Source organism: Centruroides sculpturatus, unplaced genomic scaffold, assembly GCF_000671375.1.
Source record: "Centruroides sculpturatus isolate CEXI.00-Female unplaced genomic scaffold, Cexi_2.0 scaffold490, whole genome shotgun sequence".
In the NCBI taxonomy this organism is placed as follows: Eukaryota; Metazoa; Arthropoda; class Arachnida; order Scorpiones; family Buthidae; genus Centruroides; species Centruroides sculpturatus.
This window is the reverse complement of record NW_019384667.1, coordinates 150,055-175,005: the sequence shown is the minus strand read 5'-3', so window position 1 is coordinate 175,005 and position 24,951 is coordinate 150,055. Positions and strand designations below refer to the sequence as shown.

Genomic DNA, 24,951 nt, shown 5'->3' with positions numbered 1-24,951 from the left:
CAGACACCCTATATAATCAAGACAATGTGGAACAATTTTTCACGTTGAATGGATTTGAACATATGAAACTGTTGTCTTTGTAAATGTTAATAATTCACAAAATGACTCATATGCCTAGAACCACAGTGCTTATAGAGATCTTTGTTCTTTTACAGGTAAAGCTTGGCACTGAGTAAGGAGGAATGAATCCAAGTTATTTTTGTTGGTAGAAAGTTGTAGTAAACAAAACTTTGCCAGAGTTTAACAATATCCAATCAGACTTCCCACCAATCACAAGTAGCAGTATGGATATAGTCTGTTAAACTCTACGGCAACTTCTGATTGGGTTCACACCAACAAAATTGAATTTATTCCTCTCTATTTGGTACCGTGGTTTATCTGTAAAAGAATAAACAAAGTCAAAATAGCTCCTATTATTCCAGACTTATGGAACAGTCCCTAGATAAATATGATGGAACTAGATGAAATAGTGTGTTCCTAGATAATAAAGCACTAAATGAAACAGCATTAAACGAGGTCATTTTAACACAGAGTAAACAGGGAAAAGGGAACATGTGACAAAAAAAAAAAAAAAAACAAATTTTACTTTAATTTTAAGTTATTTTTATATTAATTTGAATAATAATACATGTTAAATAGCATGTAAACATATGCATATGCACACAGAAATGTAAGGTTCGTATTTTGTGATGAAGGTCTTGGCTTTCTGAAATTCTTGTTTTTTGCGATAAAGTTGTGTAGTTACATTTGTCGCTTTTTTCTTTCCTGAAGCAAATGTCGGTAGCAGAAAATTGCATCCAAAATGCCTCATTTTGCTTTTGCACTCCTTTCAAATTCACTACAATTTGATCAACGATTTTGGTTATCATTACCAAACTTTTACTAAGGAAATCTGTAGAGAAATTCTTTGGGTTCTTTGTTTTCAGAATCTCTATTTTCCAGTTCTACATGAATTCCTTGTTCTGACAGTTCTTGAAGGTTGCCGTTGATAAGGCTCTCATCACAAACCTGTAGTAACTCCTTAATATCCTCTTCGTCTACATCTCATAGTCCTGCTGTATCGATTAGGTTGAGAATTTAGTCAACCTAACAATACAGCAATAGGATCTTCTAATTGAGAGTTCATGGATACCATCAGCCATAACTTCTTCCACACTCTGTTCATGCATTTATCAGTTAATTCTTGCCAAGCAAAATCAACATTTCCTATGGCATCCACGATGTTATATTTTTTCCAAAATTGCACCAAACATACATAGATTTAAGGAAAGTACAGAGCTATGATGAATCGCCACCTTTTGCTGATTGGTTCGTGTTTGGAAATAATCAATGAAATGCCGCGATAATTTGAATAAGCATAAATTTTGAGCTTTTTTTTTAGGTTTCGAGCAAACTGCGTTATATCGTTATATCAGCGTTAAGCAGGATTTTACTGTATATCTAATCACATATCATTTATCCAACAAAAATATATTTTAAAAAATTTATAAAATAAAAACAGATTTAAATAATTAGAAAAATATATTGATTGAAATATTTCTAATCAGTTATTGTATAACATATATTTTATATTGTTTTGCATAACTAATATAGGCTGAATTATGTATAATTTTACTTAGTATTATTGCATTTAAGTAAAATGAAAATCGTTACATGCCAAATCTACTGTATACTATAAGTTATATACAGAACGAAAAATTTAGAAGTTCATGATTTAAAAACAAAATAACTAAAAATATAAACTTTGAATAAGTTGATCTTTAAGATTAATGTCAAATCATTGCAGGAATACATTTGGCTATAGTAATGCTACTATTAATAATTAAATGCTAAGTAATTTGGTCTAGAGGTAGGTATTAGGTACAGGTACCATCTCTTGACAAATTTAATAATTATAATTAAATCAATATTTTAATAATTAATTTTGAAGGTTCCGGAAGAAAAGAATCAGCTCGAAGCAGGACTGAGCCCACAACTCCCACTATGAAAGAAAGATAATTAAACTAATTTTTCTTAGTGCTGAAAATATTTAAGAAAAACAATAGCTTACTTTTTTGTATTGTTTTCCATTTCAAAGAACACAATTATAACAAAGAATACATGTATCGATTAAAAAACAAATACTGATTCAGTTTAACTCTTTCTGTCTCATGGACACTTTTTTCCCCATATCCATCTTGGATTCGGCCAAGCATAAATGGAACAGCTGGACAGCTGTTCCATTTATGCTTGGCCGAACCCAAGATTAGGTTGAGTTTGACGGGCTCAAAATATACAGGACAGAACACCCACAGAAACTTTCTGGAGTTTTTGTCTGCCCAGATCCAATCTGGGTTCCCCTGAAGGTACGCCAATGCCTTAACCACCTCGGAAATCAAACCAAATCAGTAACAAATCACAAGTGAGTAAGCCATATTCATCAATTTCTCACATATAAGTATTTTAGAGTTATAAAATAAAATTAAAGACTATTAAACCAATTGATTTCCGTAATTAATCAGGCATTTTTTGCTACTATTAATAATTATAAATTAAGTAATTTGGTATTAGAGGTAGGCGTTAGGTGCCATCTCTTATCAAAATTAATACTAGCAAAAAACTGCTGAATTAATTACGGTGATCGTTTGATTTAGTATTAATACATCAGGCTTTGGGATGTTTATATATAATTAAAGATTATACTTTTAAAAGATTATTCAGTGACCTAGAAAGACTTGACAACATGAAGACTGAAGAAACGTGTCGTCTCAAAGCAAGAAAACAGGTGAACACAGTAGACGAATGTAGGGGGAGATGCTATTTTGTCTCCATCCATCTATTGTGTTTACCCATTCTCATACCTTAGTTATGCATTCACCTGAAAATCCAAATTGCTTAAAATTTTTCTTAAAATTATTTTAAATAATCATTAGTTTAATAAATAACCCTCTGACGATCATGTTTAATTAATCTCTCTGTCTTAACATTGTATTTTTGTATACAATTTCATGTTTTTCTGATAATTTGAATTTAACTTACATTCTTATAATTTCCCAGATTAGTTCAGTAATTCTAATTTTTTCCCTGCATCCGATGATAATTTTCTTCCCAATGATCTTTCCCTATAAATGTTATTGTCTAATGAGGGACTTTGCGAAAAAACCAGCATATCCCACAAAACTACAAAAAAAAGAAGTTACTAACAAATTTGGATTTGTGCATTGTCGATCTGTCTTCTAAGAAACTTTCACAATTTGGTTGCATGCCCACAGGTCGTATACTCACATTAATAAAGCATTGCATATTAAACTGCCAATGAATCAAAAAATAAATGCTTTTTTTTCTTTCTAATGTGAAATATGCCATTTTTCCACCAAGCACCTCAATTACTTAAAGTACAGTACATCCTATTTTACTATACAAGATTGCATTAAATAGATATATATATATTTTTTTCATTTTTTTTACTGCGTGGTTAGTACGAAAACCATTTTAAGCATGCCCATTGTGGGTTTGGCAGGCCCACAATGGGGTGGTTCGGTGGCAAGGGATGGGGCCCGATGTATTTGAAACAGACCTCCTTCAAAAAATTCAAAAGTTGCTCACCCAAATTCAATTGCGACAGACCAACATCTTAACTATCTCAGCTGGCACATTCAATATTTCTTTTATATTCATTTATATCTTTCCATTCTCAGAGAATCTCAGTTTGGGTAAGTAAATTCAAACCTACATGTACTGTATGTCCATTTTATACAGTAAGAACATTTCTTCAGTATACATTTATTTTCTTGTTAAGCAAAGGCTGTTCTTTCTTGACTGAAGCATTTTTCTTCCACCGCAAACTTGTCCATTCTTAGCTTTGTCCACATTTTTGAGACAGGCCCCATTGTAAGGAATTTGGTTTATAGCATAACTTATATAATATTATCTCAATTTTTTCAATATAACAAACTCAAACAAATTAAATATTTTTATCGTTGACATTACTATGTGCACTCTCAGAAACAGATGTTTACTTTGTGTATCATCATAAATCTTTACAGCAATTACTGATTTATTTAAATTGTCTTTGTCAATAGCAACTTCAATGACAAAATTTGTACGTGTTAAATGACCAAAAGAAGAGATTTGCAAGAAAATATAAACAATTTATTTAAGAATAGTTAATTAAATTCTGTCTTCTTCTGATATAATCATAAAGCTCTTTAATTACTTCAGGTGAAAACAGAGATGTCAATGTATCATATTACCCTTTCTAAGTTCATAAGTTAATCTCTTTTCTTGTTTATTTCCCATTTATGCTGTCAAAGGATTCAGTTATGATTTCTTTTGTAGAAGAATTGTTCACATGAAATATAGACAGGACCATATAATACATATAGCAACTCTGATCACTGTAGCAGGATTACAGTGTATACGATATAGGGACAAAGTTACATTAGCTGCTGCTGTAGGAAGTCATCTCCCATGTTTAGATACAAATATTAATGTGGTATAAATATATATATATACACTCCACATAGAAAGATCACTTTGGACAAAAAATTCTGCAGAATCCACCGTACAGTCCCAATGTTTCACCTCAAGACTTCCACATTTTCAAATCTTTAAAAAGTTTCAAAGGTTGCAGATTCCGATCTGAGAGCAAAGTCCAAACAGTTGTAATTAAATGTTCATCTAGCGGCCTCTCTCTTTCTAAGCAGACACCATATTGGGACATATGTCTGAACATGGGGAGGTAATTACCTACCGTGGTTTTGTCACTCTGATGTATATACTGTAATCCTGTTAAAGTAACCGTTGATGCAATACATATTACATGGTCCAGTCTATGTTTCATTTGAACAATCCTTATACACAAAATGAAAGATTAAAACCATAGATAGCCACACATAATGCCACAATTTATCTCAAATCATTCTGCCAATTTATTGTTTATTCTGAAAATTTTTCTTTGTTTTTATAACAGATCTCTCTCATCTGATACAGTATATTTTTCAGTATTTTGATCATCTTTCCCTGATCTATTATGTTTAAAGTAATCTCAAAATCCCCTATAGGATTACTTACAATTCTTAAATATTTTCATGCAATTCCATATCTTATCTCTGTTAGTTATAAATGCAAATTCTAATGTTTAACTTCCCAATCTTCTTTAAATTGCTTTAAAGTGAGATTTTCAATACATAGAGAAATTAGATTTATTGTTGCTACATTCAATTTCTTCTTTGATAAGAATATAGTAATTTTGTTCTTTTTAAGTATTCTGACAGTTAAATTTATACATATCATTCACTAACTCTGTAATTATATTTATTATTTCAAAATTACAATTTTTTACATTATTGAGAATGTTATCTATTCTATTTTATATATTTTTATTATTATTTCTACATATACTGTGTCCAAAATTAATGCATCAAACATAAAACCTGTGTAAAATCAACACCGTGAAATGTAGTAGCCAAAACTTATGTCTTACGTAAATTTGTAAAGTGCCATCCTATCACAAGTGTGTCATGTGAACAAGACATTACAGCATGCACACATGTAACAAAATGTAATTTCTATATATATACAACAAAATCGTTTCTGATAAACAGCAGTCTTTTAGGGCCACTAATGGGGAAGAAGTGTTCCTGTAGTTTATTAGGCATGTCTCTGAAAAGGGATCTGGATGATTCATAGTGATGGCAAGCTGTTCATTTTCGCATTTTGTCGTGTATGTTTGAACATTTTGCTTTAATTTTGTATGTTTCCTCGTGCCACATTTATGATTGCTGTATGTTTTTGTAACTAAAATTAAGCAATTCATAGTCTTCTGTATTAGTACTCGTAATTTTTTTCTCTTACTTCTTTCATTAATTCTAATGTTTGTTTTGAAATTTAGAAAATAATCTGTGCCCACCACCAGTGGCCAAGTGGATAAAACCACCAAACACTGGTAGTCAATTGTATATTTGAGCCTCGACGACAGAATAGCCTTGTGGAGCTTTCCAGATTTCTCTTAAAACACCTAAATAGGGGCAGTTTTCCATAGAAAGTTCCTCCAGGAAGTACCCCTTGGCAGATTGCCCACATATTGCATTGTAATATCCCATTAAACTAGAAAATAATTTCATTTTAAAAATTTGCATTCAGAAGTCCATCCAACTCATTTTCAGATTCAGAATTCTTTCCCTTCTATTCCATGTGACTAATGAGGTCAGTTGACCGAATGGCCAAGTGACTGACTGTCAACCTACCGCTGTGGAAGAGCCAGAAACAAATCTGGATGGGTCGGAAAAACCCCAGAAAATTTTCAGGGAAGTGATTTATCCCAGAACCATTCAAATGTGAAATTCATTTAGTGTCAAGAGAACTATCAAATAATGCATGTTTTTTTTTTTCAGATATGCAATTAGAAACAACTGAATGAAAAACACATACATAATGGTTCCAGTTTCATGACTCAAATAAAAATGAAATACAGTAGAGCGTTGTTTATCCGAATCAATTGGGGACTGGGGTTGTTCGGATAACCGATTATGTACGAAAAAATATATTAACCTATCTCATCCTGAAATTTTTCTCCGTTGAGTGTCGCTTCGCGTTGAATTTTTGTTGATGTTAAGCCTAACTTAAACTTTTTAAAATAATAATCGTGACTATTGTATCGTTAAAAATTATTTCTTTATTTTGTACAAACAAAATAAATATATTGAAAAATATAAAAACAATAAAAAATTATACTTCAGAACTTAATTTAGTATCAAAAACATAAAATATTTGAGTAGCCCAAGACATAGTCAAAGATTGCAGCGCCACAGCACTAGCAAAAATTTAAATTTGCAAACTGGAATTCTTTCGGATAACCGACTTTCGGATAAACGACTCTCTACTGTATTTAAATTTTTATCAATTTTCTGATTTATATCGTTTATTATTGGATAAAATTTTGAATTTATTACAGTTTCATACAGGTTTAAATTAGTACATAAATACAATTAGCACAATACTGATTTTTTAATGTTATTTCTGTTTTGTACTATTGAAACTTTCTTCTTTTATTATTATTATTTTCTTGTAAGTTATCGTAATTTGTATTTTCATCATTTTATATATACTTCTGAGAAGATAATTTCAGCATTAACTGATAAAAATCAAGTAATATATAAAATAAAACTCGGCTTCATCTTCACAATAACATTTTTTCATTAAAATCAGTAACTTTCTGCAAGCAGATAGCAAACTAGTTCTATTTTACATATTTTTTTTGTCAAAGTTTACCTTTAAGGTTTATAAATAGCTTTTTAATTTGAATAAAAAAACTAATATTTCTTTTATTATTTACAAAAAATGTCATAAGTACAATTCTGAAAATACTCTATTAAATTTTAATAAGAAAATAAAGAATAAACAAAGTAAAAACTTTTTGTGTCGTTAAAAACTGAATGTTGTGTAGATTATACAATCAATTTACTATACTTTGCCGAATATTTATATAGTTTACTTCTTCTCTGTGCTGCATTCTTTACTTTTTTCCAAATGTGAAGCTTTTGTTCAAGTTTCAATTTATAAACTTTTTAAAATGAAACTATTTCCACATTTTCCTTTCTACCTAATGTAATGGGAAAAAATTATTCATATCATCTAGGAAAAGTAAAAATACTCTTCTAACAGAAAAACTCTTTCCTTTATAAACCTTACCAGATAACAATTGTTATACAATTCTTCTTAAAACTGTTATTTATAAATAGCAGAATCTATATTTTACAAATAATTTAATTAATTGAAAAATATAAACGTGTTAATTTTGTGACATAAAACACAGGCTACTTCAGTTAATTGTGCTGATTATTACCTGAGAAATTTGTGATGTACATCAATCGATATAGTAACTGCCCGAGGTCCGTTTCTCGCCTGCAATCAAACATCTTGTGATCTACCTCTTCTAAGAAGCGCCGTAAATGAAAATGGTGACACCGCAATAGAGAAGCATTTTGTGTTTTAAAAAGGCAAAAATTATCCTAGAAAGTCAGAATCATTGATCATTGTGCAACACGAGTAATCTGCAGGAACTGCAGAATTGCAGTTGCTGTGGGAGGAGCGATGACAGATATGCCATAACAAGCATAGGAAGAAGCTAAGTATCGGCTAGACTTGAGCTGTGAGACAATAGGTGCATGTATTGAGAAATCTTAACAGGCAGCATGAAACTTGGACAGTTTTCCCAATGTTTTAATACATGTTAAGACATTCTTGGTATAATAAGTAACATAATTACAATAATTTAAAATGGTAGCATTCTTTTTTTGAAGACAATGTATAATGAACACAAATTTATATCATATTTTATCTGCATTTCTCCACCATGTAAGGAAAGTTTTTTAAGTCAATAAAATATTAAAAATGGTTAATAAATTTATAGTATTTATTTTAAAAAATTAATATTCTTCATATAATCTATTAGTTTATATTCAATGAACTAACATCAAACTTCACAATCAGAGAAAAAACAGTTTGCAAAGAAATATAGCATTCCAACTGTTAGCTTTTTTTGAAGAAATGACATTACAAATATAACTTTATTTGAACTCGGGTAAAATGTTATGACTAAAAGATAAATTTAACAGAAGTTAACATAATAGAAAACAGTATTCTACAATTATTCATGCGTGATCGTCATAGGGTTAATTTATCATATAATGCTATTAATATTATGTACCAGTACATTATTTAGTTATAATTAAAATTTTTTAATTGTTATTTAAAGAATATGTATTTTTAAATAATAAACTAAATTTTTAATAAAGAACACTGTTATAATTAGTAAAATTGTTCCACTCTTAAAGTTAAACTGAAAAGATTTCTTACATATTTCTGGATCAATTTCCTTATTAAATAATTATTTAAATATATTTTACTTGCATTTATTTTTATCTAATTCTAGAACTTTGTTATTTCCAAATACAGTAGTACAAACAACAGGAGGCTCAGTATTGTCCCACCTCAGATTTTAACAAGTTTGATATATATTGTAAACTATCCTTCTATAAATCAATAATAAAACCATTTGACACAACTCTCAAACATTCATGAGAAAAACAAGTCTACAGTTTTCTGTATTCGTTATAACTGAGTCCTGACATATTACTGTACATCTAACAGCTAGCACTCGTACTACCAAACTACAGAATCACCAGGAGTATACGATACTGTTGCAATGGTTGCACTTCCAACAAATACAAAGCTGCCGTGCACAGTTTGCACTTGTAACATTACTATTATGTGTAATTTTTATCACAGGCATTTCTTTTTGTCATATATTCTTTGTGTATCAATTCAGGTCATGTTACAATTCTTTTTCTTTTAAATAGTGTACAAAAAAAGACAGATTAATAAAGATGGCTGGAAACATGTATCTAATCAAGTTGTTATTCCTTTATTTTTACACGCATTTTCAACAAATACAACGTAAAAATAAAAATCCTTTGTACAACCAAAAAATTGTTTGAAATTTTTAATATATAATTTTTCTTGTTAAAAGTATGTTCCAATTGAATATAAATTTTAAAAAGAATAAAAAAATAAACTTTTAAAAAAGTAAAGTTCAAACCTGCACAAATATCATCCGGAGATCAGTAGTTAGTGACCTTATGCCCTACGCCACTCACTGAAAAAACACTCTTGAGACTTGGTTATAACAAATATGAAAAATTTTAACTTGTTTTTCTTGAGAATACTTAAGAGTTGTGTCGAGTGGCTTTATTATTGATTTATGGCAGGGTAGTATTATAAGTTATATCAAACTTGTTGAAGTTTAAAGGAACCAATCTGAGCCTCCCCATGTAAGCTATGTAAGAAATAATAATAGTACACAAATAATAATAATAGCAATATTAATATCTAAAAAATACTGGACAATTTTCAGAATAGCTCATGTCATTCTGATGGTTATTTTGTGATAATTACAAAAATTAGTAAAAAACAGATTCATGCTTCAAGTTACATTAATATTCTCTCAAGTAGTAAAGGTGTTTTACATATCACAAGTTATAACATCCCATTATAAGTAATTTCTTTCAAATAAATAACAGATTAAATGCTTTGGAATAAAGTCATTCATTACCGGAAGAACATTTTATCATTTCTTACGTCAATTTGTGTGTTTAATTTCAATTAAATAGTTAAATGTGTGATAGAGAATATGTAGAGATATTGAACGAGATCATGTTTATATATATATATTTTAAAAATTATGTTTTACAGATTTATTTCAGAGAATAACTGATATTTTTGATGACCAGCTGGTATTTTCTGCAGCCATTTAACAGAGATTAAGTGATTCTCCACAATTTTATTCACTAAAAAATTAAATCTTATTGACAATTATTATTATATTATCAAAATAACTCAATTGCAAAGTTGTGATCAATGTAACTTACTAAATGGGTCCAATTCCTTCTAAATTGCAAACCCATTCAAACTTTAATAGTTTTTTTTTTTTTTTTTAGCTTTTTCTACCCTGAAGACACTAACAGGGTCTTTTTAGCAAGCACATCATAGGCTCAAGCACAACCCACAATGAAGCAACTGGATGGCAAGGAATGGGACACATCCGGACGGACCATCCCTAAAAAATTTCTAGGGTTTTTCGACCTATCCAGGGCTCCAAACATGTGGAATGCCACCTTAAGCACTCAACTATCTGGTCATTTTAATGAATAGTCCACAGTTATAAAAGCTAATAAGCAAATCAGTATGAATTGTTTTCAATCATTGTCAATTTAGGTTATCTGAACTATAACAAAGATATTCATGCAGCATGTATTGTTTATGTAACATCTTACTCCAAGAATAGAAATTTTGCCACACAATCAAAAATACCCAGTTTCTGTTTATAGTATTATTTTGATTTTTTGTTAAAATTAATCCTGTTAGCATGCGAATAAGTTATCTAGTTTACAAAAATATATAACTATAACATTACTATCAATTTTTTAAGTTTTTCTGTGTTTTCTGAATGAAGCAATTTCAATTATAAAATAAAATCTGTAATGTCAAATGACGGTTAACTGTATTAATTTTGGAAAGAAATCCATAATGTCTGAATATTGAAACAAAATAATGTAACATAGAAATTGTAAAATAAGTTAAGCTTCATGTTAACGATCTACTGGAATTCACAAATTATTCTTATACTAATTCCAATATTTCTTAAATTTTAATTAAACCAAAAGTGTAGGAACCTACCTAACTTGTTCGGGCGATCCACCAGATGTAGTATTTGTAATAGCCCAAGTAGCTTCTTTTTTTGTTTTAAATTCGGCTTTACCCAAAATTTCAATGAGGACGGGAAAAATATTGGCATCAATCACAGCCTAAAATTTCGTTTGAAATTTCAAAATAAAATACTATTAAAATTCTTATCGATATTAATGCGAGTTACATTTTTTTTTATTAAATATACATTTGATTTTTTTACCTGAATTTGTTGCCTGTTTCCAGCAGTTATATTTGAAATTGTCCAACATGCTTCTTTGCGGATGGATTCTTTTGGAGAAGACAATAAATGCAAAAGGCAAGGCAAGGCATTACAATTTAATATTACTTGAGTTTGGATATCGTCTCCCGTCACTATATTACCTACAGCTCGTAATGCCGCAGATACTACATTATGATTCGAATGCCTGTAACACAGTACTCTTATACAACCGTCTCCTATTTGAAATGCTTATACTTTGATATGTTAAATAAAATGTACGTACATTAATAATTCTACTAATCGTCTACAAACGCCGGCATCGATAACAGCTTGTATTTTCTCATTTGGACCGTCTGATAGATAAGATAAAGCCCAACAGCCATCGGCTAATACGTCGGGATCGTTTTGAAAAAGTAATCTGGCTAAAACTGGTAAGCATGGAGAAACCTAAATGAATAAAAAAAAATAGATATTAGTTGAAGGAGTAAAATTATTTAACAAACAAGAAATATTCAAAGTATAAACTCCAACACAAAACCCAAATGTCTATATGAAAAAGTCAAAACATATAATCCACATCTTTAATAGTTTGTTATTTATCTATATTGTTGTATAAAAATGAAATCTCTCTTCCCTAAATAAATAAAATTATTATTAATTATGAGTAAAACCAATCTGAAACAGGAATAGAACATTTATTCCAGCCAGTATATCTCCAATTCAAATTGCTGTATGTGAAAAGATTGCTTCAGATGAAAAGATAGAACAAAAACTTCAGAATGTAAGAAGTTATACTGTTTAAAAAGCATATTATTTTAATGTAATAATTGAGAAAAGAAATGCAGAAAATAATACAAGTTCTATCAGTCTAACATAAAGACTTAGCAGCAACACAGAAATCTGATAAGTCCAGTGAAAATTATCATCTACAGATAATTTTCAAGTTTATGTGTATTAGCATTAACCATTTCTCTATCAATTGACTGTTTATTGGTACACTTGATATCCTATTATAACTGTCTTTTAATAGGGATACAGTAAACAAAAATGCAAAATACTCATTACCTCCCTGCAAAAATAATCACGTGTAATTGAATGTAGCCTGAACCATATTTCATTCTAAAAAATAATAATAATAATAAATGTATTTATACATACATACATACATACGTTTATATATATATATAATAGTGACATTTGATGTTCATGTATTTCTAATATTTTAACTTTACTGAATACCTTTTGTTATATCATTGTAATTTTTTTTTAGCTGCAAAAAGATATTTTTGCTATAAGCAAGGAACACACGTTTACCAGTGAATATTGCTGTAGAAACACTAATTTTTTTCACATGATTAGCAGGCCATTTTTAGGTTGAACTGACAGAAAAAGTTTTCTTCTTCTATATTTGATAATATCTAAAGATGGCCCATTAACAAGGTTGAAAATGTTATCATTTCTACAACATTATCCACTGGCAAAAGTAAACTGCTTACTTCATTAAATTAACTGTAGTTGCTGGTTCAACGTCATTTTTGATTATTCATTTTTAAGGAATCTATGTAAATTTTAAAAAATTGCTGACTAAGATTATTACACAGATCTTATATTGTTATTTTACATAAAAGGTTTTTAAACCTCACAACAAAAATTTCTTAATAAAAGTTTAATGTTTAAATGTATATTGGAAAAACAAAATAAAATTTACTTATTCGGAAATATCTGCCTTGTTTTCTTTACCAACGATGATAAAAGAGACATACATACAATGTCAAAAATAATACTTAAAAAATTTTGAAATTATTTTTCTATCGGATGTCATTTCTGACTAATTTTTGCATGTCATGCCAGCATGTAAGTCCATGGTGGCCAAACTACGACTCTTCTAGACAGTTATTGTGGCTCCCGTATATCAAACCCATATCTCTTATCACTTAAAGGTCAAAGTCCAACTTTTATGCTATTTTATATATAACTTATATAAATATAGACTAAATATAAGACTGTTCCCATACAGGATGAGACTCTCATGTATTTTGATACATTGGTACATGGTTTATGGCTCATATTGTAACAAGGTTTGTGTAAGCCAGGCTCAAAATTTATCCTCAAATATACAGTAACTATCAGTATGCTAGAACTGAAATATGGATATTGCATACGATATAATATGGTAAAAGCATATAATTTCATAAAGATCCTACCCATAATACCTTTTAGAATCTGATATAAAGTATACATAATTTACAGTTCATATGAAAAGGGATTTGGTCAATATGAAGAGCATCAAGTAACTGCTAAAAATCTTAAGTACATTGACTGAAAAAATGTTTGCATGATGAAACGATCCACAAATATTTGCATACAAAATGAACTAATGATGAAGTACCATGCAAATCAGTAGGCTAATATAGTGTAAAAAGGAGGAGTTTCAACACTCTTCCCTAATACACTATAACACTCAAACATGCTGTTCTTTGCATTTACACTATCACTAATCTGGAAAATCATTTTGTCATCACTTTGTAGAGGATTTTGGAACCTGCGACTGATAAGTATTACATAATAGAATTATCATCTGTTTTCTGGTAACTAACACTGTTTAGCTTCTTAGGAATCATAATGAGTTCACAGAGTTTATGACAACAGCAAACTATTGTGGCACTATTGAATCAAGGACCAATAGTGAAAAAAATCACTTCAAGAATGGATATTAGCGATGATAGTTTGATGATAGTAAAATAAGAAAAAATAACCCACCAGCCACAAAAATTGTAGGATTACTTACCGAGTGTGCACCACGCACCATTCGACGACGCCATTGCTTAAGCTTGTTTTTGATGCAGAGCGGTGCATTGAACGGCGGGCGCATGTTTCCTGATAAGTTATTTTTCTGCGAAAAATTCGCCAAACTTTGGAGACATCATTAATATAAATATAATTTTTATGGCCGTTAAATAATAAATGGTTTTTAGTAGGTCTGCTGCTCGTTTAAAATCAATGGTTTGTGCAATATCCACTATTGGTCTAGATTCGACCAATCCTGTCGCGACACAAGTTGGCAATGACGTTCAACAGTATTATACGGGTCTCTTTTAGCGTGTTTATACAAACATGATTGCAATTTTTCTGCCATGTTATACGAATCCATATTATATGAACCTGTGTTATAGGGGGTCTACTGTATATATAACTTTCATTAGTACAGGGCACTAATGAAATTTATATATGCAAATTTTTACAGTAGAAACATCTATTGAAGACATGAAATTATATCAGATCATATGTTCTCCTATGTAATCAAAAGTAACAAGAATCTCTGAAGATATTATTCCTTCATCTACCTCTACCTTTTTAATTAAAAGCAGATCTGATAATGTTGACAAAATGTTTTATTAATGTAAACTCATCAGCCATTTTTAAAAGAAATATTGTATTTTTTAATTGTTTGGCTTGTCACTAGGGAATTTTTAGACTATTTTGCATGCTTTCGCACAGGCGTGATCTCTAATAAAAGGTCATCTCTACAATGAACGACTGTTGTTCCTGGTGATTAAACACGGCAAAAGTGTAGACATTTTAGTCTTTCTACATATTTTATTAAAGTAAATTTGTCAGCCATTTAAAAAGAAAATGTTTTATTGTTGATAAGAAAAAATATCTAAATAAACCCAAACTAACTACATATAATTTTAATTAATTAAAAAACACATTTATTTTGTTTCAATACAGTACTAATTTTTCAAGCACTTAATTTGAAATAATATTCTGCTATAATGCCATAATAAACTAAAAAAATTGATTACTGGAGTTAATGTTAAGCCACACCAAGATCTACTCATTAAGTCTCCAGGAACAAAAATTACAATTGACACACTTTAATCGCAGTACTTTTGATAATTAACACACCATCATCAGGTGAACAGAATCATTCCATTCGCCTGATGATGGTGTGATAATTAATCGCAAGCATTTCAATAAAGTCTCTCTTTTGACAATTTATTTTACACTCAATAATTGATTACTGATCAAATAAACAGTTTGCAAAGTCAATGTTTTGTGTAACAATACTCACCTCTTCGAATTTTGGAGAAGGATTTTTTCCTCTACATAAATTAGAAAGAGCCCATACTGCATTTCTTGTCATAGATATTCTTGACGATTTACTTAATAATCTATTTTAAAACATTTTAAAAAATAAATTAATCTTAATAATAGCATTATAACATCTCACATTAAGCTTTAATATAGAATTTTAATATTTTCTTTTAAAAAAGACATTCCATAAATAACTTACTGTAACAGAGGCATCAAAATTCCTTGAGATAAAACATAATCTCTGCATTCTGGACTATCACCTGCAATATTTCCTAAAGCCCACACAGCCTGTAACATTAAGAAATATAATATAAAAATCATTGAATTATTTAAATCAACATATGAATTAATACAAAAATTATTAAATTGAAATTAGTGTCTAGGTTCAGTTCAGATTTCATAAACAGTATATACATGCAGGGTTTTCCAAAATAAATTACTGTAATTATGTTAATTATTATCTGATAAGTATGCAAGCACACCAATCAATAGAGTATGTTGCAATCATTTATTTTTATTTATTTATTTATTTGGGAGGCGTTATTTATTGAGAAATTGGAGCCTTGTAATAAGCCAACTCTAGAGCTCCCAAGAATGTGGGTTCTGCTATTCAATGTTTTAAAAAAATTAACTCCTGACCATGAATAATTATGTTTCAGTTTCGACCTTGAATTTGATGTATAATTAATAATATACTATTCAATTTTAACACATGTTCCAATTAAAACATGTTAACATTAAATTTAAAATTTTATAAATGTTCTAAAATTTGTTTCTGTGAGAATTTGAGAGTAGAAAATAGTTTTATATAATCAGTTAAAAAATTTTTCAATTCATCAACAATTTAAAGCAACATTTTAACATAAAAAATGATACATTTTGTCACTTTTCATGGGAAAAGGAAATAAAACTTCCTTTGGGAGAGATGTTATCACACATCTCCGATGAACAACTGTCCCTCTGTGTCAGAAATGTATCCTGTCAGATGTTACAAATACCGAAACCCAATTGGAGAGAAATTTAGAATAAAAGGAGAGAAATCATATTCTCAGGGCAGTCCACAATAATTAAAAACTGCCATAATGGTCGGGAGCCAACGACAATAACCAGGATGACCATCAAGGGAGACGACCCGAGGAAGAGGAGACATAGAAGACGACAGCCATAAGAAAATTCCTGCATAGCTGAAGTCCATCTCTCTACTCTCAAGCCCTCCTCCGACTCAATATCAAAAAAACATCTCCACATATCATTTGGATTACATCAACTAAAACGAATCAACTAGCCCAGAGGAATTATAATTAGAACCTTTTGTAAACTCGCTCTCCGTATTTAGAGGTGTACATAGTTAGGCATCGATATAACAATAGATTATTCTTTTATGTATTTCTTTATTTTATTCATTAAACTTTTGTTAGTTATTTGTTAACCTGTCTGTTCACTTGGTCGAATATGAATATACAAACTGCCTACGATTGGAGCTTACCTGGACTTCCCCACTCAATAATTATACAGTCCTCCTTTTAAATATAGATCTGAATATCGCGAGTTAAGATGTGAATTCTTATCCTAGCTGGCGTTGGGTCCTGATGTTGGAAAGATCTTACGAACCCAACGGCAATTTATAAATTTTGCCATCCACTGACAAAATGAGCGGGTCTCATGGCTCAACAATTAGAGGGCTAACCCTTGCTCGTATTCTCACATTTCTATTTGCCTGAAGATGGCATTCTGTAAATGTCAGAAGTACTTGTGTGGTTTTTGTGTTTTAATTATTAAAGTTTATTAACATCAACAAACAGTGATCTTAACTTTTATCTGGTAAAATAATGATTTCTCTCATTACAAAAGAAAAATTTTCACATGTAATTTTTCAATTTTCACATAAATGCATATTTGTATCTGCATCCCTGCAGAGGCTATACAAATCACCAGTGGCTTGGACTGCACTGGCAGATTCTGGCAGAATATAGCAGTGAGTTCCACCTATTGACTCACAGAATACTTCTCATCCCCATTTGCCATGCCTGCAGTGCAAGAAGAATCAGAGATGCAAAATGAGTCACAAATCACTCATATCGCCTAAACTAAATTCCCAGCATGCGTTGTAATAACAGCCATACTGTTCTGACACTATTGCTTTAAAGATATCAAACTCCCTTTTATGAATTACAGTTGAACCTTGCTTAACGAGCAGAATTCATTCTAGAATCTTACTCGTAATGCGAAAAATTTGTTAAGCAAAACAATTTTTCCCACATAAATTAATGTGAAATATGATAATGTATTCCATGCCCCCCAAAAAACACTCAAATATCTTATGTGTAACATTTATTCAAATAAAACTATTTAGAGATTTCTGGAATTTAATTTGGAATTGGTCATTAAATTTAATACGAGATGGCAGCATAACTGCCTACCTCTAGTCAAATTAATTAATTTTTAATATTTAATTATAGCCTTTACGTAACCCAAAAATTTGATATATTGTTTGGTGTGTTTATTATATAACGGGCTAGGGTTGTTGATGTTTATATGTAATATGTCTGAACACAAGTTTGAAAAAAATGTGTGATCACAAGCGACACTAAGATGCTAGCAAAATGAATATTAAACACAGACTGTTGTATCATACATACAATCCAGGACTTTCCCCTCTCCCTGTCACTCGTTATGCAAAGTGTCGTTTGTTAAGCAAGTCATTTTTTTTTACAATTTGTTTTGCTTGTTATGCAAATTACTCATTGTGAGAGGTGCTTGTTAAGCGAGGTTCCACTGTACATAAAAGAAAATTCTAAATGCAAAGCATATGAAATCTTTCAGTTTCCACTAGTAGTTTATGCTTCTAAGTTTTCTAATTTTCTTAAAGAGCTTGANTAACTGCCAACCTCTAGTCAAATTAATTAATTTTTAATATTTAATTATAGCCTTTACGTAACCCAAAAATTTGATATATTGTTTGGTGTGTTTATTATATAACGGGCTAGGGTTGTTGATGTTTATATGTAATATGTCTGAACACAAGTTTGAAAAAAATTAATTTTTAATATTTAATTATAGCCTTTACGTAACCCAAAAATTTGATATATCGTTTGGTGTGTTTATTATATAACGGGCTATGGTTATTGATGTTTATATGTAATATGTCTGAACACAAGTTTGAAAAAATTGTGATCACAAGCGACACTAAGATGCTAGCAAAACGAGTGTTAAGAACAGACTGTTGTAGCATGCACACAATCCAGGACTTTCCCTCTCCCTGTCACTCGCTATGCAAAGCGTCATTCGTTAAGCAATTCATTTTTTTCTAAATTTGTTTTGCTTGTTACGCAAATTACTCATTGTGAGAGGTGCTTGTTAAGCGAGGTTCCACTGTACAGTTATACATAGAGTGTTGTATTCACTTATAATACGTTTTTCTCAGATAACACAGAACCTCAAATAATTGGGATTCTGTCATATTTATATATATTTTTCATAGAAGCAATAGAAGGTAAGATGTGCCACCTTAGTTACATTTTGATAGTTACTGTTAGATGAAAAGATAATAAAATATACAAAATCTGCCAATTCATTAATTAAACATCTTTCTTCCTTAGGAAAGACTTTTAGCTACAATAATTTTCAGAAGAATTAAAGCTATAAAATGTTTCTTTAAAAATATAAGAATTTATTCTTTTGATCAAGACATTATGAATCACTAGAAATAACAATATTATATTGGAACAATGGGTTAAGTTATGATATGATTTCAAGAAGGAAAGTATTTACAAAAAAATGCTTTTCTTCAACAAAGATTGATGTTAATTCTATATTAAAAGCATCCAAATAGAATTTGCTTAATTCTAATATAATAGATTTGATAGACAGATAAAAGAAAATTCTAAATGCAAAGCATATGAAATCTTTCAGTTTCCACTAGTAGTTTATGCTTCTAAGTTTTCTAATTTTCTTAAAGAGCTTGAAATGAATAGTTTGAAGTGATTGTATATAATTTTAGAAAGATTAATATCTAATATTTATTAACAAATGTACCTGTTCTTGTACATCTTCATATTCGGAATCAAGTAGACGGATAAATATGGGTACAGCTCCTGCTTCGATAACAATTCTTGTCTGAAGCGACGTACCAGAAGCAATATTAGTAAGAGCCCAAGCCGCTTCAAACTGAAAAGAAAAAAAAAAAAACAATTTAACAATGAAAATTGCTATAAAGTTGTGAAAAAATTAATTTGTGAAAGTAACTACAGGTGTACATACATAACATGTTCCATTAAGTAGTAGATGTATTGTGAATGGTTGTATCATGAATTACCATTTCCCATGCATTTTTTTTATTTAAAGAAACGTTTCACCTCATGGAAAGTTTTTGAGCAATGACCAATATTGTTTCATGCCCCAGTGTTCTGCAGTGGATGCCCTTGTTATATTGTATGATACTCTACAGCAAGGAAAGAAGAGATTGATATCTCTCTTGATATCAAAGGCATATTTGACAATGTCTGGTGGCCCTCAATTTTAAAACTTACCAGAGATACCAAAGTACCACAAAATATTTTCTACTTGCTCAAGGATTTCTTAAAAGACAAAACAGATAAGATCAAAATTGGATTTTTTTTAAGAAAAAAAAACCTGTTCCCTAAATAAAAGAGGATTTTAAGGCCCAGTATCTGGACTTCTACTCTGGAATGTTATTATAAATGACTTACTAATTAAATTATCAAACTGTTCATCGGTTATATAATTAGCTATATCATTAAAAAATAACTAATTATTGATGATTTGTCAACTTTTCTTAAAACTCGCACACATTTTTGGTTTTCACCACCTGGATACCCAGACACACAACACAAAAACAGATAGCAATACCAGGAATGGACAAAGAATGGATCGTATTGATGAGAATAGCGAAATCAAATTGTAGTAGGAGTAGAAATATACAATGATTGTATCTGTGGTTTGTTTATTGTGTTTGTATGTACAGGTGTACCTACAGGTGTAACCTGCAGTACACCTGTACATATGAATATTCTTTATAATTACTACTATTTAAATTGACAATTCTTTTAAATTACTTTTTTTTATTATTATTGTTGTGTCTGTGTTATGCTTCACCTTATGGCTACTATAAATTTTCTGTGATAATTAAAAATAAAAATATGGTATTTTCAGCAAGATAACTTCAATATATGACACTGACCTTATATAAAACATATGACAGGTTGCTCTATGATGGCTTTCAGAAACCAAATCAGATCATGAAGGCAGTCTGCTATATTTATAATTATATGTAAAAGTATTTCTCCTATCAGATAGTAAATCAGAATATTGTCTTTTAAGATTAACTTAGAATATGAAGATTTAAATCTCAAAATAGGTATTTCAAATTACAAAATGCTACTATAAAGATTGCTTTATAATCCAATGTCAGCATGGAATTTTGAGGTTGCTAACTGCAGCTGGAGTTGGAAAGATCATCTGATTTATCATCAAACTGTGGATAGTGGCTAACTTGACACAGTTGGTCTCAAACATTAAAGTTGAACATCATTCAACTTTGAAGTTGTGTCACTAGATCAGACATGAGCATATACAGTTTCTTCATATCCCTTCAAACTCCACTGTCGTAGTACCAAACTGCTACTGGACTGTAAACTGACCTCAAGGATTTAAGTTTCACCAAATAATTTAGCTGGTCCAAGATCAAATAATTTGAAGTTAGAAAATATTTTTTAAAGCAATTTTTCAACTTCAAAATACTTTAAATTCTTCCAGATTTTAATTCCATATAAACTAGTTAAATAAAAAATTTTGAGACCTCATATTAAATTTTTAAAAATCTATACCTTTCTGTTACGCAATTCAAATTTAATAATATTTAAAATCAATGGTAAGAAACAAAGCAGATTTTCCAAAAACAAATAATTCAAAAGTTATTAAAAGAAAAAAAACATAGAGAACTGAATTTTTATTTGATTAAATAAACAAAATATAACTGTATCTCAAAAGAATTTCTTTTGCAAATAATATAAAATTATTAATTGTATAATATATATATATAACATTAACATTGAATTAATATACAGCAAAACCTTGTATAAAGCTTTGAGCACACCTGGTTTCATAGTTTTGCTTAATTAATAGTTTTTCTGGCCCAGCCAAAGTCACATAATAAATTAACAGTATACTCTGAATGTCAGTATAGTCAGTATAACACTAATTATATATCTTTTATATTTCTAAAACATTATGAACTGCCAGAAACTTGAATTAAACATATATTAAATACGAGATGTTTACACTAAGTGACATTTGCATCTTTTTTTACATTTAATCCTAACTAATATTAAAATAAACTGAGGTAAAAGTTGAATAAAATAGAAGAACCATCAACAGTTGTTGTTGAGTTGTTGACAACAATAAAAGAATCTTATTGTCGTAGACAATCTAAGTGAACACACACTCATCTTTGGCCATCCAGTGGACTAGTATAATAATAATGAAAGCATTGGAAATACTCGAAACAAAGTTTCATTTTACTTTTCAAATTTATATCATAAATCTTTGATAATTTACATGTTTTTAAAGTTGATTTATTTGGTTGGTTTGATGAAAGAGAAATGCAAACACACAAGCGATCTGCCAAGGTGGATGACTTCTGAAACTTTTGATAGGAAACTGACTCCTATTTAGTGTTAAACACATGAAGTAAACTTCAAAAACTCCCATGTGGACAGCCTGTTGGTGAAGCACAAACCCATTATCAACTACCAGTTTTCAATGGTTTATTTCACTAGGCCACTGATGGGTCTTGTAGATTCTGGACCATCAGATAAAAAAAATTTTGTGGTCAGCCCATGTTCTAGAATTAAAAATATATTTTATCTTACCTGTAATGTACAATTGTCGTTTTTTTGTAAAAATTCAACAAATTTCGGAATGATTCCCGTCTGTATAACTTCGTCAATCGGAGGATTCGGTTCTGAAAAAGTCAAAGATACAGCATTTCAACAGTAATAATCAAAAATATTTCTGCATCCACAATCTTAAAATATACAAATAATATTTATAAGTAAAAATAATTTTTTTAAATTACAAATTTATTAAAATGTATTAATTATCAATTATATATTTACCACCACCAAGATTAATGTTAATTATTGTTAATGTTCTTAAAGTTAGTGTGTTTAAACAATGTATTTCATTATTTTGCTATTATTATGGTAATCATATTTATTAAATTAAATTAAAAATTTTATCACATACATTTGCTTACTTTTAATCTACTATATATTTAACTTTTCATTAATAATATTCTATAAATAAATTATAATTTATTAAAAGTAGAATTATCATCATCATTACTTATATAATTTTTTTCAATTCATCATCTATAAATTTTATATTTGATTGTACAAGGGCAGTTCAACTTCCGTTCAGAATTTCAGTACTTGCAATGAAACTGTGTTACATAGTCATAATTTGTTTCTTTCTCTAGATATTCCCTCTCAATACTGACACTTCTGAATTATTTTGGCAACAAGGCTTATGCAATGTATTGTCTTTTGGTTGGTGTCAAAGTATGGCACCAACCAAACAACCATATCTGTCAAAATGCAATTATCGCCTGTTTGGCCCTTTAACACGTTAACAGCCATCCAATGTACCAGCAGTCGTACTAATTAGGGCTGTACAAAGCCATCCGACCGCCCAATGTTACAATAACCAATGTAGTTTCACTCAAGGTTAAATTATCCTGGCTTCGTAAGACATTGTTTTACATCCTAGTGATGGCCTCTCGCGCACATCTATAAAGTTGGCTCTGACCGCCAGTGCATCTTATGGCTCTGAACGGCCCTAATTACTACGACCGCTGGCGAATTTATGACTCTGTACAGCTGTAATTAGTACGACCACCAGCATGTTGTATGGCGGTTAACGTGTTAAAAAGAAGCCTTGGGAAACAGGAGATTCACCAGAACACTAAAGTCAGAGTGTTTGTGTTGTAGTAACTCCAACATCAGCCGAAATACTTCTTCAGATATAACATCATTGCCAAAACAATACAGAAATGTCAGAAGAATGTGGAGAGGAAATGCCTAAAGAAAGAAACAAATATTTAGAATATGTAACATATGCAGTTCCATTGCTGTTATTGAAATTCTGAACAGAAGTTAAACTGCCAACATATTTATATTATATTCCTATCAAATTAGAAACTTTTAAATTAATTACATGCTATTTAAATTCATTTTTAGAGTCCTTTATAAAATGATAAAATAAAGCAATGGAAATATTCAAAATAAAAGTTCCATTTTATTTTCCAGCTTATATTATATCAGAATTAAATGCAAAATTAGTTTTTAATATGGTTTATATATTTTAAATAAATTAAGAGTTTGTAAAAGTATACAAACTAGACATGTATATAAAACATTCTATCTCAAGATCTTTAATCTTAATGAAACTTTTTCCCTTGATTTTATACATTATTTAATATGTAACATTATTTTATACATTAATAGCTTTATTTTTAATGTGTAATTACATGAAATTAACTTTTAAAATTCAAAATAATTATGAACAAAACAGCAAAAATTTCTAACTTCAATAAAAGAGGGTTAATCATATAATAATAAATGAGAGTAAATAATGTTAATTTATGTATTTTCCTTAACTGCTATGACCACTAGCTCTTAACTAATTTCAGGAAAGTATTTAGTCATACACTAATAAATAGATTAATTCATTGGATAATAGAAAGAATTAAATTTATCATGTAATAATCAACTATTAAAATTATGAGATAAAATCATTCTGAATGTTGAAAAGATAATTCAACTTTACATCTCCTTCTAACATTAATATACTACAGTAGATCCCCCTATAAAACCGTTTCCTATAGTTATGATTCCTATAAAAATTGTGGCAGTACAGTAGATCCCCCTATAAAACCGTTTCCTATAGTTATGATTCCTATAAAAATTGTGGCAGTATCCGTAAACAACGGTAAAAATAACTCCTATAATACGTAAAACGTCATCGGGCAGCCGAACTACTTTCCCGCCGTCCGTAGCGCCACGCTACGGAGAGATTTCTATCGTCTGGACAGTATTATATAAATTATATATAAATTAGGTACTGTACATATAATTATATATTAATTATATATAAATTAGGTACTGTATATATAATTATATATTAACTTAATTTATTGTAACTTTATTATAATTAAATATATATTTTTCGCCGTCTAGCGTCACGCTACGGCGAGTTAGGCGACCTATCGTCTGTTTAGTACTGTAATTTTATACATTTCTTGTGAAAGAAACATTTCTTATTTAACGGCCATAAAAATTATTTATATTAATGATGTCTCCAAAGGTCAACGAAGTTTTCGCAGA

At 29.7% G+C, this 24,951-nt stretch overlaps 1 protein-coding gene across 3 annotated transcripts in view; it reads right to left on the bottom strand.

The window, feature by feature from the left end:
• Nucleotides 1–24,951, bottom strand: part of LOC111626668 (importin subunit alpha-6-like) — a 117,250-nt gene that overhangs the window by 59,363 nt on the left and 32,936 nt on the right. For 2 of the 3 annotated variants that reach the window (XM_023370132.1, XM_023370130.1), the window contains exons 7-11: nucleotides 15,747–15,835; nucleotides 15,525–15,624; nucleotides 11,733–11,896; nucleotides 11,450–11,654; nucleotides 11,218–11,345 (exon numbers count right to left, since the gene is read on the bottom strand). In XM_023370132.1, the coding sequence (XP_023225900.1) occupies nucleotides 11,218–11,345; nucleotides 11,450–11,654; nucleotides 11,733–11,896; nucleotides 15,525–15,624; nucleotides 15,747–15,835 (686 nt within the window). Of the gene's footprint in view, nucleotides 1–11,217; nucleotides 11,346–11,449; nucleotides 11,655–11,732; nucleotides 11,897–15,524; nucleotides 15,625–15,746; nucleotides 15,836–19,582; nucleotides 19,715–22,437; nucleotides 22,530–24,951 lie in introns of all 3 variants that reach the window. The other variant, XM_023370133.1, reaches the window with a different exon arrangement.